We start from the raw sequence: 16486 nt of genomic DNA, 5'->3' as shown, positions 1-16486 counted from the left end.
GAATGGGATAAGCAGCCGGAATTGAGGTAAGCTCTGCTGGCACAGCGAGCAGGTTATGCAATAGGAAACGAGCAGACAAGCAGGAAAAGCCAGAGCAGTAAAGGGCTAACTTAATCTGGGGCGCATGCCAAAGAATCGTATCACTAACACTCTGGAAGACCCATGGGCCTGCCCTGTACGTACTGGTGAGCAGAAAAATCCTTCAAAGTGTGGAGGAAGAGAGGAGGAATTCTCATGCAGACCCTGATACTGCTGCAGGAAGATCACTGCTATGACATACAGATGGCAAGCAGCCATGGGTAGCAGCTGTCCATGACATTTTAGGGCAAGTTTCTGAAGAAAAAGAAAACCAGCTCATTTTTTTCCCCAAAATAATGGAGTTCAGGTGCAATAACTGCTTCCCACCCAGCTGTTCTACACTCCAGGGCCTCTACACTTCATAGCAGGAATGTGATGTGTGGTTGGAAGAAAGTCCCAGACATCAAGGAAGCATCTTGCTCTCTACTTGAAAAGCTATTCAGCTAATTAGGAAAAAAACTATCTGTTAATGCTTTAAAATGCTTTTCAGAAGTTTTATTCTAAGAAATTCTAATCATCTTGTCTGTCATGAGCATACTCTCCAGACCTCCCAATTATTTACCATTTGTACTGGACATTCCTCCCAGTCCAACACAGCTTTGGCTCCAGACCAGAGACAAAAGCAACAGCCCCTCTAAAGAGCAAGCCTGGAGATGACCATGAGTTAGTCTTCGTTCTGGTATCTATAACTCTCCATACTTCACAGTCCCATATACTGGAAAAAGTTCTGCTGCTTTCCCCTAAGGAGTCAGATAAAACTGCCATCCTCAGCAAGCTGACAGAATTCACATCTGGTAACTTTGAGCAGAGCAGGGAATGGATGCCTGTTTTGGATATGGCAGAGCTATACTGGGCCAGCATGTTCACAGCACTATCAGCACATCAGTCAACACACATGGCAGGTCACACTAATTCCAAAAACAGAGAATAAGACTTCTCCTTCAAGCATTTCAGATGATGTCCAGCAGTGCTTTCTAACTCTATAGAACTAGTTTAAGTAAAGACAGTTCAGCAACTAAACGAAGTTAAATTAGCAGTGCAAACAGCTGTTCCTCAGTGTGCAGAGGTGTCAATATGGGAATTAAAGTTCAACATTAGGAGCATCACATGGAGAGACATTGCCAAACAAGTACTGTCTGAGTGAATTCTTTTTTCAATCACACTACTAAAGCTCAAACAACAGATTGAAGCTAAATTTAGGAAGATGCAAATTATAGTAGAACTCTGATGATTTTACTTGCATTATAACTGATTTCGAACAGCGTCACCTTCAAATTCACATACCTATTAGGACTCCAATCCAGCAAAGGATATAAGAGCATGTGCTTAAGCTTTAAAATGTACAGACCACTCTGAAAGTTGGTAGACCACTCAAGAATTTCAATGTATCCTTTCCTTCAGTATTTTGCTAGGCTGGGCCACAGAAGAGTATTTTGAGCACGGGGAGGACATACTGAAACCCACTGTACACGGTCTGTTTTTCTGCTTACATTTTTTTTTTATATTGTAACATTTTAAAATGTTTCTATACCATAATGGCATTCTTGAAAGAAGAGAAAAATACAACCTTTAGACAATGTCAGTATCTAAAGATAATCAGCAGAAAGACTAAGACAAACATTAAACTTATCTTTCTTTTTAACTCATTAAATAAAATGAGCTTTTAAATTGGCTTTGACATTCAGTTGGTAAAACCAGTTTTCACCTCTAGATACAGATCCTTAATCCCTTACAGGATCTTTTAAAATTTTGTCTCTTTGCCAGCACATGCTCACAACACACCACCATGAAGATGCTCAATGCTAAAAGTCTGCAGATTCTCAATGGACAGGGAGGTCTTAATTGACAATTTAACTTCTTGGTCATCAACAGTTATTTGAAAAATAAAAGGTTTTCAGGATCAGATGCATTAAAATTATCCTTCACCTAAATTAACAGCAGTTAACAGAAATTCTGCCTTATTTTGTTAGATATCATCCATATTCATAAATGAGCAATGCCTGACCTGAATATTTAACACTAGCAATTTCTTTTCATAAATCCATACAGGACTAGAACAAAATGGATGTAAATGTATTAGTGGACTAAGCAATAGAATCACTGATGAAATTCAGACTTGGTTAAGTGCAATTTTGGCAATGAACCTTACAGTAGTCTTAGTATCTCATCCTTACAGCACACTGTGAACAGTGGATTCCTTAGAGGAAAAGGACTTGGGAATCACTGTGGTTAGAACTAACCGAAGATTTATCTCCAGAGTGCAGCAGCAGTGAACAAGATGCTAGAAGACACAAAAGAAAGGGGAGGTAGTACAAAGCTGGAAATAGATTCTGAGTGTTTATATCATTAGAGGCCTCACAGACATTTCAGACTGTTTTAATTCTACTGTGAAATATTTTCCTCTTGATTTCATCATGTGAGGTCTGTTATTATTTACAGTTCCATAGTAGAATACCCATACTTCCATATTATCTCTCACTAGGATTCCCAAAACATCTCACAGCATTAAATAAAGCTTAAATGGACAGGAATAATTTAAATTTACTATTGTGGACTGCAAACAGATGTCCAGAGAACTATATGCATAAGTAGAGATGAATGTGAATCTGCCTAGAAATATTGGGTATTAAATCTTTCCATTATTCATATGAAATGGGAAAGCATTGTTTTTATTAGTATTATTATTTTGCAGAAAGTAGTAAAATGAACTCGTTCAAGGTCATGGCAAATTAGATTAATTGGTACATTCTGTCCTACATTTCAAAATGTGGGACCATGTAATGAGAGGCTATAAATCTTTAGATCTTCAAAGTCATCTGAATTGCAATTTATATCTGTTAAACTGATTCCCTCACATTTCCAGATTTCTCTGACCACTATTTATTGCAGAGCTACAATGTTTAATTATTTAATTGAACCCTTGCTGCCCCATCAATTTCTCTAACAGTTGTTTATACTCCTCAGAATAGCTGTGTCCAGGGAGATTACTTTATCTTACCAGAACAGAAAGTCAGAAGCTATAGGGGAAAATACCAAGTTAATAGGAAGTTCTGAGCACAATTAATGTGTAGGAGAAAAAAAAGAAAAGCAAAGAACCCCAAACCTGAGAACTGTATCCAAACTAAAAGGCTCTGTTGTTATTGCCAGAAAGTAATGGCCTCATGGAAGTTAACTATGAAGAGCGAGTGTTCATTTTTAAGAATATAATGAATTGATGTACATAGGGCTCTTAAGACAGAATAAATTTAACTACAGCAGGACAGTAACGAACAGTAGGCACAGTAATCAATGGTAGCATCAGTACCTGCACTGGCTTGCAGCCATGCCGCCTTTACCCAGAAACAGATTGTCCTGGTTTTGGCTGGGATAGAGTTAATTTTCTTCCTAGTAGCTGGCATAGTGCTGTGTTTTGGATTTAGTTTGAGAATAATGTTGAGAACACACTGATGTTGTAGTTGTTGCTAAGTACTGCTTATGCTAGTCAAGGACTTTTTCAGCTTCCCATGCTCTGCCAGGTGCACAAGAAACTGGGAGGGGGCACAGCCAGGACAGCTGACCCAAACTGCCCAAAGGGCTATTCCATACCGTATGATGTCATGCTCAGTATAGAAACTGGGGGGGGGGTTCGCTGGGGGGCAGCGATTGCTGCTCAGGGACTGGCTGGGCATCGGTCAGCGAGTGGTGAGCAATTGCATTGTGCATCACTTGTTTTGTATATTATTATTATTACTGTTATTAGTATTATTCCTTCCTTTTCTGTCCTATTAAACTGTCTTTACCTCAACCCACGAATTTTACTTTTTTTTCCGATTGTCTCTTCCATCCCACTGGGGAGGAGGAGAGTGAACAAACAGCTGTGTGGTGTTTAGCTGCCTGCTGGGTTAAACCACAGCACAGATAAATTCCATTTAAGCAGGACTGAAGTGAGTCAGTAGGTAGACAGCAGCTTGCTAAAAGGAATTATGGTGCTGACAGAAAGGACAATCTCAATTCAACAGGAGGTATTCTCCATATGAAAAAGTTTTCTCAGTTGTTTCAGTCAGTAGGAAGAAATTTTATTTTTCTTTTAGATTATGATACAGTTACAATGTTTCTATATAGCAGCCATTATTCACCCAAAAGAGTTTCATTTCAGTGGTAGTGAAGTAATTCCTGTAACTACTGTTTTCCTCCCAGAGAGCCGAGAGGCTTTGCCAGTGTTTGCAAAGCATCCGAGATGTCTGAAGAAAGATTACTATAGGCTACGAGGTTACTGTAAATCATGGAATATTCTGAGCCAATTCCTGCCCACAAGTCTGGTACCTCTTCCTACCGGCAGCCCTCTGGTTTCACAATCAAACAAGTAGTTTTATTCCCTCTTTATTCTATGTAACACTACCACCATCTGTTTACAAAGCTTAAATTCAAAATCATTCTGAGAGGATTTTACAGCGTCTGTAACCAGTGTAAGAGGTCCTTGTTCTCTGGATGGTTCAACTGGAGAGGACTTTAGGCTACACAAGGGTCATGGCCCGATCAACAGACAGGTGAAGAGGCCAGTTTCTTTTCAATGCTTTTTTTCACTTAAATGGAAGTACTGCTTACTTCCTATCTTCTTCTGCCCCCTAGTGAGCTTTCCTTTTCACTCCACCTGAACACTCATGTGGTTTGTAACTTACATGCATACAAAAGTGCTGAAGCACCAAACTCTTTTCTTTTTAGACCCTTTGGAAGCGTTTTTCATATCGTTCTCCATTAAACACACCAGAAACCGAAGCACCTTTTCTAGCCCTACAGTGCTAATGTGCAGGAAGTGATTTTTACTGAACAGGGCAACACCTGCAAAATCAGCATACCATAAAATCCCTTTAAGCATGTCAAAGAGAACTTGAATTTGTTAATTTATATTTCTCTGCTTTACTAGAGCTCTGAAGTTAGAAAAATCACACACAGGTTCCTTCACAAATCACTGTTTAATTGTTTAAAAAAAAAAAAAAAAAGAACAAACTATGGTGTTTACTGCCTAGAAAGCATCTCAAATACAGCACCAGAGCAAGCCCACTACCATACCTAAGAAAGCAGGGAAAAATGATCCAGCATGAGGTACGTTTATGGGAAGTCCCTCCATGATACTGCATTAAACAGTAGTCAGTCCAGCAAACACTACTGTGTACTATTTAATAAATATGCTTACCAGTAAACTTTTTCAGGATTGGGCTTGTGGAGAACAGCAACTAAGAGAGGAAACAGACATCACTTACTGCACTAACTTAGCCTGCCTTTTCAGTTATTTCCAGATGTAAATGTAACTTTTCTCATGTACTTGCTATGAAAGTTTTTGGTACTATTCCCAAAAAACAGTATTGTCCAAAATGAAAGCCCAAAGGAACAAAATACCTTCACAGAAATAGTGGTTGTAAAATAAAATAAGTCACAATAGAATTCTTTGCTTCTACAAAGCCTGGCAATGAAGCCTGTCAGAAGCTGGGCAAAGTTAAGATTTTGTAAAGGAAATTAAAACAGATTGCAAATGGTATAGGAACAAGAATGCAGAAACATATTATCTAATGCTAGCTCAAAATTAAATTATTATTTTGCCTCAGAAGATGAAGCTAAGTAGAATAGAGGAGTAACAACTCTAGAAATAGAAATCGCCACATATGAGTTGGAGGTAAGAACTGAACAGTCAAGCACGGCAGATCAGATGATGCTGATTTTAAAACACCGAAAGTATTTACCAAAAGTATGTCATGCCACAGAAACGCTGCATCTTTCCTGATGGCATTGTATAAGGAACGTAAGAACTTGAAGTCCAAATGGAATAGTCAGGGGAGTGAAAAACAAACCTTATAAAAGTAAGGAGCTTCACTTACTTGTTTGTTCAATGCAGACATGTACATACATCTGCAAGGAAGAGTGCAGGAGTGAAGACAGCTATTGTAAGTGAAAAACTAACACCACTGTAGCAGCAGACCAAAGAGCTATAAACTACAAATACAAGTCTGGAATAGCTTTTCTGTAGAGCAATGGGATGGACTATGTTAAAAGGTCGTGCTTGATAATTCTATAACTATGATTCTACAGGAAAGCTGCCCCTGCTAAAAAAATTGAGCGTTATGGTCTAGGAGCTGTCTTCCGGTCACATGATATAACTCAACCATAACAACCACAGGTATTTCATCAAGAGTAATCTCCTCCTCTCAGGATAGAATGCTAACTATGGTTCTTTTGGTTACTGAATGAAATGGACGAAATAATTTCAAGGTTGTAATTAAAGATTAATGTGTCAGAAGCAGGTAAGTGAGGAAGATAATGACATTTCCTAGGAGTGTAACGCACAGACTTCCAGCTGCAGACCTGCAGAGTGAAGCTTCAGTTGCCTTTCACCCCTCCAAACGGGAATGCAACAGGGGATTCTACTGAAATGTGAAATTAATCAAAGCTTTTAAGTTTTGTACCAATAACTAATTTCTGTGGATTGTTCTGCGGTCTTGGGACTGAAAGAATTCAGTACATTCAGTGTATTTCCATGTATTGCTTACGGCAAAGTAGGAGAGATGGTGACTGCAAAAGCAGAGAGGAAGCAGAACTGGTTATACTAGTTTTACCTCAAAGGGAATCCCCAGCTGACTGTTCAGACAAGCTTTGCATTTCCTCTACCCCGCTAGAAATGGCATGTCAATTGTCTCTGACAGCAGTATGGATAAAAAGGTCAAAGGAGAGAGAACTATCACACTAGACAAAGAGAAAAGCATTCATCTTGATTGTACATAAACCTTGGCTTAGTTGAGTGCAAGATTTATAATAAACAGCAAAACTTTTGTTTCAGAGGAGTCTCGCTCTCCACTCATAGTTAAAACTGTTACAGTTTGGGAGCTTTAAAGTTTTTTATGTTTTCCTAATGAAAACATTATTATAGATCTAAGACAGAGAAATGGGATGCCTAATATTTGCCTTTGAAAAGTAGCTTTGCAGTGCACCTGTTATTGTGAAATAGCAGTGATGAGACTGTTAGAAGTGATTACAGATTTAAGGTACCCCACTTTGCAAGCGTCCAAATTGAAGCACCCTAAAAGGCCCCGATTTGCAGCAGAGAAAGAGACAGCATTTTAAAAAATTGCATCCCCTAACACGTGTCTCAAGCTTTGTACTCAAAATCATTAGCATTATTTTAATATATCTTGCCCCAAAACATCAAATAAAACACACACAAAGAAGCAGTATTAGAATGAAAAGTCATTTTATTCACCCACTTAAGAGGCCTTCTCCATCTCATTCAGCAACATTAAAGTTTTTACAAAGCTGTAGGGTAACAACCACTGCAACACCATTAGTCTTGGGTGTTACAAAAGCTGGGACAAGGTTTGCCTGGTATTTCCATTCTCACAGAATTTATCATTTAAGACAATTAAGTGATTGGAATGAAAACACCCTGGTCTAGCCAGAAAAGCTACAGTTCCTATCATGAAGATGGATACTGACAGTAACTAAGTCAAAATATGTAGGCCTAGGACTCATCTGTCAGATGCAATACAAGAGAAAAAATACTTACTGAAACTTTCCACAAGGTCAAGGGCAACGTGAGTAGCAATATCCATTCCAGTATTTATGTAAGACTGGCAGTTTTTCAGAGATGAGAGAGAGGAGTCCACACAGTTAAATGAGATTCTTGCACCGCCTGGCATCTTGAAATCGTTACTCTAGAAATAACAGATAGAACATTTTGAATGCAGCTTACACCCAAAGAATTTGGGAGAGAAAACAGAAGTACAGATAGCTAAGCAAAAGCACAGTCAACAGAACCACTGAAACATCAGACAGAAGGGATGAAATGTTAGCCCTCAAGATGTCAGTGATTTCAGTGGAACTGCAATTCACCAGAGCTTTTCAATTCACCTTCTATTCAATATTAAGCAAAACTACACCACAAAAAGCAACCTACAGTTTTCATCTGCTCATTCCTATTGCTAAACCACAATGAGGTTCAAACTCAGTGATTATGTTCGCTTGAAAATTACTGCTCTATTACAGAACCAAAGAAGCCCACATGTCCAAAAATTTGTCTGTGTTTTCTAGGCATATTATCAATTAGGCTAGAAAGAAATATGACTTCTCGCATCCAATTCAGCCTCAGCAACTACAAGCCTGTTTTAACAGCTAGCCCTTGGAAAAAAATCTAATAAAGGGCAACTGTTCCAAGAAATGTATTTAACAGTAAACCATCTAGCATAATTTCTAAGTAAAAGCCCACCTTACAAATGGTGCCTACTTCCCCTGAAGATGTCACAAACTTCTAGTTCCATTAGCATAGAACAGTGCTGCACAGGAATCATGTTTATCTTCTTTACCACCATCTTCCTTTCCAATACAGATACACAACCTACAGCCTTGCAAGGTTTAGCTGCTCCTCCTCTGTCATTAATACAACCTTCAAGTGGGTTTGCTTACACTGTGCCTATGCACACTGTTCACATCAGTTGGTTTCTTCTCAAAAATTCCAATTTCTGCTCTTCCTTCTTCACGGTTTGCCATAACTCGCTTGGACAACATGTAGCTATTATAAGAAACATGAGCTTGGTGTGCAGAATTTTATATTTTAAGTTGCAGGAGGTAAGAAAAATACTGCTCAGCTCTCAATACACAGTTGTTCACAAAAAAACCCCACAAAAGTCTTGGACAGACAGAAATGCTGCATTAGTCTGTGTAAAAAATAACTCGTATGTTCAAGGACTATAATGAGATTATACTGGGGGAGGGAGAGAATGGAATCCACAATAATTTGGGGTATACAAGAAGTTTTATCTGAATTGTACACAAAATAACAAGGGGCTGAGTCATTCTATCAATAGCCTTTGACAGGCTACAATCCAACAGAAATCTGGAAAACATCTAAACAGAAAGGACAAAGCTTTGCTCAAGCTTTTCATACCTAAGGCTGTATCTCCCTCTGCTATTTTCCTGGGATTCCAGAACCACATCTCGTGCTCATCCTAACCTGAACAACATTGCCACATTCCTCACGAACATAATGCAGATTATGAGACCTGAACACCTGCTGTCATGCTCTCTTCTATCCGTATGTCTTCCTTCCTATCTTTTTTTCTTTTTTTCAATTTAAAAAATGTGCGTGGCCAGTCAAGACCGTGTTTTATGACACCATTTTTAGGTCATGTGCTTCCAACATTTTAACAACAGCTCAAGTTCACCACTTCAATTTCTGAATTACATACAAACTGCCTCGCTCTCTATCCCCTTCTAAAGGTGCGTCTTGCCACAGAGGAGCCAGTGGCCTTCAACAGCAGCTCCAGTTATGTCAGCTCATGCTCCCCCCACCAAAAGACAGTGACTGCTATCTTCAGAGATCTTTAGAGGCTGTCAAACTAACAAAAGACAGGGAAAAAGTTCCTTACAGAACTCCTTGAAAGTAAAGGAAAAGGATGCTCTTAAAGATAAATAACCAGTGCTTTCAGCTGTTACATTAACTTTTTTAAACACACCTATTTGCCATCTTAGCATGACTGTCTGTGTAGAACCTCTGTGATCCAAATATACACTATTAAATAGTCACATAAAATCATGTTAGCAGCTTTAGCTTTCTGGGCCCATTTAGTGTATCAAAGTTAACAGTGAGAACCTAATTTCCTTCTTGAACTTGGTAAATCTCACTCACTGAGAAAGTCTGCTGTTCTTTTGGAAATTTCACAGATACACACTGTGAAAGGCAGGAATCTGCAAAAAACAACAGTGAAAAGTTAAAAAGGCTTCTTCATTCTCTTGACATTTGTGGAAGCGCTAGGCAAACTACACAGAAACAGAAGTTATCGTTTACAATGTTAAATCATATCATTGCATTGGTAGTTTCATCTCAGTTTGTCTTTTGGAAAGTAATTTAAGTACTCTTGGACAAATTGTCCTTTTTTTTTTTTTAAATGAAAGATAATTTTTCTTGGAAACTCTTTCTGATCCCAAGCAAAGATTTCACTCTTGGATTTTTAAGTGAATTCTTCAACTTGCAGCTATCCATTATGCCTTCAGAGGAAAAGCCACGTTTCTCAGCAGTGTTTTTAAGGCACTGATTTTTGCCAGGAAGGTCTTCAACAGGTGCATCAATGAAGCACTTAAAATTTGCAACTCCCACTCCCCAGCCCCCTCACTTCTGGAAAACACAACCAGCAAAATCAGAGTTGAAAAGGAGATCAAGTGAGACTACCGAGGCAGGTTTTTTTCTTTCAACAGTAAGTGATCAAACGGTCCAGAGAGGATTCCCAAGCAGCAAACTTAAATTACAGTTTCTATTCTGTCACTTAAACACTTGAGCAAATGATCTAATTTCTCCATGCTTCAACATCCCAAACTACGAAGCAGAGATTAAAAAAAAAAAAAAATAGTTGCTTCTGTAACGTAAGAGCTGTAGGTGACAAGTGCTCACTGTCTGCCAGGGTTAGTGTCTGCCTCCTCGGTCCACTCGGTGACCATGTGTCCAGGGGAGACGCTACCAAGGCCGGGAGCGAGCCCAGCCCGCAGGACGCTCCGCTCCGCTCCGCTCCGCTCCGCCAGCCCTCCTCCACCTGACTCCCGGCCCCGTCCACGGCGAGCCGGGGCAGCCGGCCCGGCCCACCCCGCCCCGGGTCGGTCGCCCACGGAGGGCGACGGCCCCACATCCCCTCCCCGCTGCCCCGGCCGGGAGAGCGGGGCCGCGCCCCGCCACAGGGACAGGGGCGGCGAAGGCAGCCACCCTCACCGGCGGCCGCTGCTCACCTAGTCCCAGCAGCCGAGGCGCGGAGGGGCTCCTGGCCCGGGGGTGGCCCCCGCACCGACCCTCTGGGCGGCAGGGGCGGGCGGGCGAGCTGGGCCCGGGGAGGGCGGTGCCGGCGGGCGGCGGAACCGCCTCATCAGCCGGCGCCTCTCCGCATGACGGCGCCGTCACCTGATGGGAGGGCCGAGCCGCGCCGCGCCGCGCCGCACGGAGGGCCGCCGCCGCCGCCGCTCCCCTCAGGCGGCCGCCGGCCCTGAGGGAGCCGAGCACCCTCCTCGCTGCCGCCACTCGCCGCAGCGGCGGCGGGCAGGGTGAGCGCCGCCGAGCGGGGCTGGCACCGGCGGGGAGGCCGCGGGGCGAGGGGAGGCGGCGGGCGGTTGGTTTCGCGCCGCGGCGGTTGCCCCGAGGGGGGAGCCGTCTCGCCGTGAGGGAGAGCGGCGGCGGGAGGGCGCGGGAGGCCCGGCGCTGGTGCTGGCGGAGCGGGGTCGGGTGCCGCTGCAGCCTGCTCCGGCCGCCGTGGGGCTCGGGCCCGCCCTGGGCCCTGCGGGGGAGGTCGCTGCGGCAGCGCCCTGCGCCTCGCCTCGCCTCGCCTCACGGGCGGGCGGGCTCCCGGCTCGCACTCTGGGGCGAAAGAGGCGCCGTCGTCTTGACTCCATCTCGGTGGTTTGGAAGGTTGTCGGTGAAAAGTCAAGTCAACTCGTAACTTCCCATAAACGTTTCTAAACATAAAAGCTGAGTTTTAGCAGTGCCGTGCTCTGCATCTTGCAGGAAGCATGTCAATAAATAAAACGGTGACCAGGAAATGCAGCCACAGCACAGCAGCTAACAGCGATAAATAAAGGAATGGAGCTGTGCCGTTTCCATTTGCTATAAAGGTTTTCCTTGTTGCTAACGCCTGTTACAATCACTTTGGTTGTATTTTTAAAGTGGCTATTATAAACACATCTTGTAACATGTTTTTGCTTTCCTTGCTGCCATCTCCCTGTCTCTCAGTTGCTTCAGTATTTGTGATCGTTAAGTCAAACGCGGCGTACGTGCTGAAGATTAATTCGGTGCATTTTCTTCGTTTTACAAAGCTGTGGATAACTTGGATCTCATAAATTGAAAGATTTGAGAGTGTGCTTTAAGATCCACATAGATTAAGCCATCAAAAACATGAATATGAACCACTCTGGATGTGTGTGGGTTTGTTTTTACAGGTTATTAATGGAGCAGCTAGTTTTCTCATCAGACTTTCTTCTTCAAATAACCTAAAGACCAACGATCAGAATCTGACTGCAGGAGTTCTGCCGCTCTGTCGTGTCCAGCTCCACAATGGTTGATTTTCTGGCTGAAAACAATCTCTGTGGTCAGGCAATTCTTCGGATTGTCTCCTGTGGAAATGCTATCATTGCAGAACTTCTGAGACTTTCCGAATTTATTCCTGGTGTTTTCCGGCTAAGGGACAAGGCTGATCAACAGAAGTATGGGGATATCATATTTGATTTCAGTTATTTTAAGGTAAAACCTTTTATTGTTAAACTTCTCCTTAAAGCATTGCTGTCCCGCACATGAGGATGCTTTAGGTTATGAAACAGCCATGCCTGGCTGTTGTGTTTATTATCGGCATTCTCCAGCACTGACTATCATGACTTCCTACTTGCCTAGTTTTTACCAAAAATTCACCAAAATGAGATAGCAATTGGGATGTGCTTGCATGCTAACATTCCGCTTCTGGGTTGTCTTGTATTTTATATGCTTCTGATCATACTCAGCCTCATCTTATTCATTTAGTGAGCAAGAAACAGTCTAGGGAAGGTTCAGTGCTTAGGCCCCCAGGCAGAATATAGGTACAGTACCTGCACTGGGAGAATCAGGGCACAAAGGAGGAGGCAATTTTAAGTGCATCCATACAAGAGCAGTTGCAGCTCCACATTTCAGAATGTTTGATGAGTCATCTGGCTTGTGAGGTTTGATGGGTACTGATTAGATAAGACTTGAGTATTGGATTGGGGGCGGGGGGCGGTGTCCAAATTATTCTTATTTCCTGCGGAAACTTTAAATTATACTTTCACCAGCAGGTTCTGAGCCTGTGCAGTTTTTTGTTTTCCTGTGGAGCAGCACTGCGGGCAGTATGCCCATCTTCCTTTGGTTATCTGTAGCTTATTCTTTGCAGCCATGAAAACTGCTTTCTGCTTTCCTGTTTGACAGTACTGTGATTGTTCATTCACTGGAGTTGTCACATGCACTGAATAAACAAATCCAAGAGTAATGTCCATGAAAAACCCTTGTTTCCCTTACAAAATTGAGCTTCTTGCACTACCTATTTCCTTCTGTCATTCTCCAGCATGATTAAGAAGGAACTACAGACTGTCTAATCTGACTTTATCTGGATTGTGCAATTCAAGAAGTGTTAATAGTAAAGCAAGGCGGGGGGTGGGGGTGGTTTTTGGCTTTTTTTTTGTTAGTAAGAGTTGTAAATTTCAAGCACTAACTGTGAGCCTTGGACACTGAAAACCCTGAGCACAAATAATTTCCAAGATACCTTTAGATCTAAGTGTGTGTTAGAAGTCTCTTTTTTACACAAATTACTTGACAATTTAAAAGTAGATAGGTATAATTGGTGAGAAATTCAATTATCCTTGAAATTGTAAGATTTTTTTTAATGTTAAGGAAGCACAACAGTGCTGCTGCTCTTTTAGAAAATCCATAAATGTACTTATAAAGCAGAGATTAGTGAATTTACAGATATTTTCACAGTGAATGCACCATTCCTGTATTCATGATTCTTAGAATTACCTAATATGAAGAGATTTGAGATTTTGAAAACTCAGGCTGTTTACTTCATGTGTTTGAACTTCAGAAGCAGTTTGGGGCCTGCTTTTATCCTTTGTTTTACATGGGTATTTTGCACAAAAAGAGAAACAGAAGAATGTTTTTCAAACCACACAACAATTATCAGCTGGGTATTAAGCTTGATATTTTATTTTAACTGTATTTTAAGTTATTTTTATGGCGTTTGTGTTGACTAAATCCTTTTAAGCAATGATCTCATGCTGTGGAAGTGGTCTGAGGAAAGATGTATTTTCAATTAAGTGTTAATAATATTTTCAGTTAAATTAATCATATTTTCATTTAGCTGGTGGGTGTAAGACAAAATGATGGTTATGAGAAATGTTGACAGTGGTAAATGGTTAAAGAAGTTTGTACCATTGCTTTAAGGAAGTCAGGCTCTTCATCCCAACCCTTTTTCCCCCATGGTTGTTAATGACATTGTTTCTGCATTAATTTGGGGGACTAGTGCTGAGCTAGATCCAGAGTCTGTTAAAAAAAAAAAAAAAAAAGCCACCAAACAAAAAAAAACCAAAACCAACAAAAACCCAACAACCTCACATAGGTCTAATACTTTCAAGCAGTTTAAATGTATGAGAGAAGGTACTAAGCTCACAACTGTTTGTGAGGCCTCAATGTTATGGTTTCTAGCTGAGAAGTCAATCAGATCAAATGTGTAAATGAAAAACAATCCAGCAGGCATATAGTTTGCTCTATGAAAAGCACGCAGTGGCTTCAGATGCACTGGGGCTTTACCCAAAGCGTTAGATATTCTTTTCCATTCAGCACATAGGATAAATTGTATTTAAAATCAATGCAGATTGTAACAAAGTGTAAAACTCATCTTTATGGAATCAATGTTTAATCATAAAGTAGCTTGGAAAGCTACAGATTCTTGTTTTAGTAGGAAATGTTAGTTCTGGTGTTGTGCACACAGTGGTGGTTGCACATGTTCTGGGTCCTACTGAAGACATGTCAAACAGAGGTCGAAGTCAAATATTGTCTCTAAAGATGAATTTCTCTTCTTAGGGGCCTGAGACGTGTGAAGGCAGACTGGAAGCCAAACCTGAGTTACTGGATTTAGATGAAGAATTTCGTGAAAACAATATTGAAATTTTGACGAGATTTTATCTAGCTTTTCAGAGTGTACATAAATACATTGTAGATTTAAACAGGTATGGTATCTTAAATACATGTGGATTTTCTTAAAGACTAGATTACTGTTTAGTCTTAATAATGAGAAGCTTTTTCCTTAGAGACCCAATATGCTCGCTGTTGAAGCATATTCATGTGCACCTGGAAACCTGGATCGCTGGAGCGAACACTAAATTACTCTTGCTGTTGCTTACTAGCTTAATATATGACTTGAAAACATTTAACCTCTCTACCTCATTTCCTCAGTTGTACATTAGAGCTGATTTTTCTTCTTTATCTTGGAGATTGTCTTGAAGTTTGGTTGTGTTTTTTTTTTTTAATAGAAGGCGACTCCGTATTATTAAACTAAGTTTTTTGTGGTCTTGCAAACCAGAATATCAGATAGGTTTTTTTCTTTAACTTTCATTGGCATTGTTTTCCTGAACTTGATTTTTCAGCGGAGTTGCCATATTCTCAAGTTTGCTACTCTTACCTGTAAAAAAAATTATGAAAGGTTCATGAAATACTATAAGGAAAAGCTCCAGAGAATCTTAAGCGTAAGAATTGCTTTTGTTATTGATCTTATATGAAAAGACTAAATGTTTAAATGATTAAATGTTTAACATTACTTATTAATAAGTAGCGTTACTAGAAAATCCTTTAATAGGAAGAAATCTTCAGATAATCAAGATGAACATACTCTATTTCTAGCTCTACCTTCCAAATTGCAGTTGAGATAAATTTATGGTATTTCCAGGAGATATTTTTGAGGTAACTTGAAAACAACAGTTTTACCACATTTTGGAGTAGAAGCCTTCTCAGTACTCTCTTCTCAGGCTCTTGTCCATCCATAAGAAGATTAAGAGGATGTTAGCTGTAAGTTACAGAGTATCCTCTAGTGTGTTTTGCATACACCACAAGGATATGGAAGGAGGCTTCTGCCAACTGGTTGGCTCTAGCTAGGAGTCCTAGCCTCTGGTTTCATAGCAGAGCATCTCTTCTTCTTTGTCTGAAAAACTCCATGCTGCTTGTACTAGGGAAATGTTCTGATGTGTCTGTTGACTTTCAGAGAAAATTGGCCAATTGAATTCTGACAAATACGATTTGAGAGCAAAATAATAAATTACGAACTCTTTGTTATGATCCCTAGATATTTAGATGACCTCAATGAAGGAATTTACATTCAGCAAACATTAGAAACAGTCCTCCTTAATGAAGATGGAAAACAGCTTCTAGTAAGTATTGAACAGTTGTGTAATAGCAGAAAATGAACCAACTAGTTCAGTGCCAAAATAACAAAGATTTAAATGTACCGAATGCATGGAAATGCTATGAATCACTTTTAGGAGGACAAAGACCAAAAATATACAGCCCACCATTTTTCATATTGTATTGACTACGTAGTTGATGTTGGGTTAGTTTGCCAGTACATGTTTGTCTTTGCATGTTACTACAAAATTGTATTTATGTGATTTCTTCGCTTTGTTCTTCCTTTTTCTAAACAGTGTGAAGCGCTCTATTTATATGGAGTCATGCTGCTGGTCATTGACCAGAAGATTGAAGGAGAAGTCAGAGAAAGAATGTTGGTTTCCTACTACAGATACAGGTAATGTATATTGGTTTTCAGAAGCACTCAAGGCTGAAAGGATGTAACATCTAGTATATTCAGTTAATTAGGTTATTGAATTAAGACAAATGGAAATATATGCAACTTTTTGGCTGTTGAAC

At 40.6% G+C, this 16486-nt stretch overlaps 2 protein-coding genes across 4 annotated transcripts in view; one reads left to right on the top strand and one right to left on the bottom strand.

Annotated features, from left to right (window-relative positions):
* NSMCE2 (NSE2 SUMO ligase component of SMC5/6 complex) overlaps nt 1–9591 on the bottom strand; it is a 134534-nt gene extending 124943 nt beyond the window's left edge. The window contains exons 1-2 of one of the 2 annotated variants that reach the window (XM_075705915.1): nt 9555–9591; nt 7610–7757 (exon numbers count right to left, since the gene is read on the bottom strand). In XM_075705915.1, the coding sequence (XP_075562030.1) occupies nt 7610–7742 (133 nt within the window). In that variant the 5' untranslated portion in view covers nt 7743–7757; nt 9555–9591. Of the gene's footprint in view, nt 1–7609; nt 7758–8308; nt 8316–9554 lie in introns of those variants that run through there. The other variant, XM_075705916.1, reaches the window with a different exon arrangement.
* A 2423-nt stretch (nt 9592–12014) lies between these two features.
* Nucleotides 12015–16486, top strand: part of WASHC5 (WASH complex subunit 5) — a 34638-nt gene continuing 30166 nt past the window's right edge. Inside the window, exons 1-4 of one of the 2 annotated variants that reach the window (XM_075704633.1) lie at nt 12015–12313; nt 14654–14799; nt 15909–15993; nt 16264–16364. In XM_075704633.1, the coding sequence (XP_075560748.1) occupies nt 12128–12313; nt 14654–14799; nt 15909–15993; nt 16264–16364 (518 nt within the window). In that variant the 5' untranslated portion in view covers nt 12015–12127. The remainder of the gene's footprint in view (nt 12314–14653; nt 14800–15908; nt 15994–16263; nt 16365–16486) is intronic. The other variant, XM_075704634.1, reaches the window with a different exon arrangement.

The sequence above is a fragment of the Pelecanus crispus genome, chromosome 2, assembly GCF_030463565.1.
Source record: "Pelecanus crispus isolate bPelCri1 chromosome 2, bPelCri1.pri, whole genome shotgun sequence".
NCBI classification, from domain to species: domain Eukaryota; kingdom Metazoa; phylum Chordata; class Aves; order Pelecaniformes; family Pelecanidae; genus Pelecanus; species Pelecanus crispus.
This window is presented reverse-complemented; position numbering and strand designations above follow the sequence as displayed.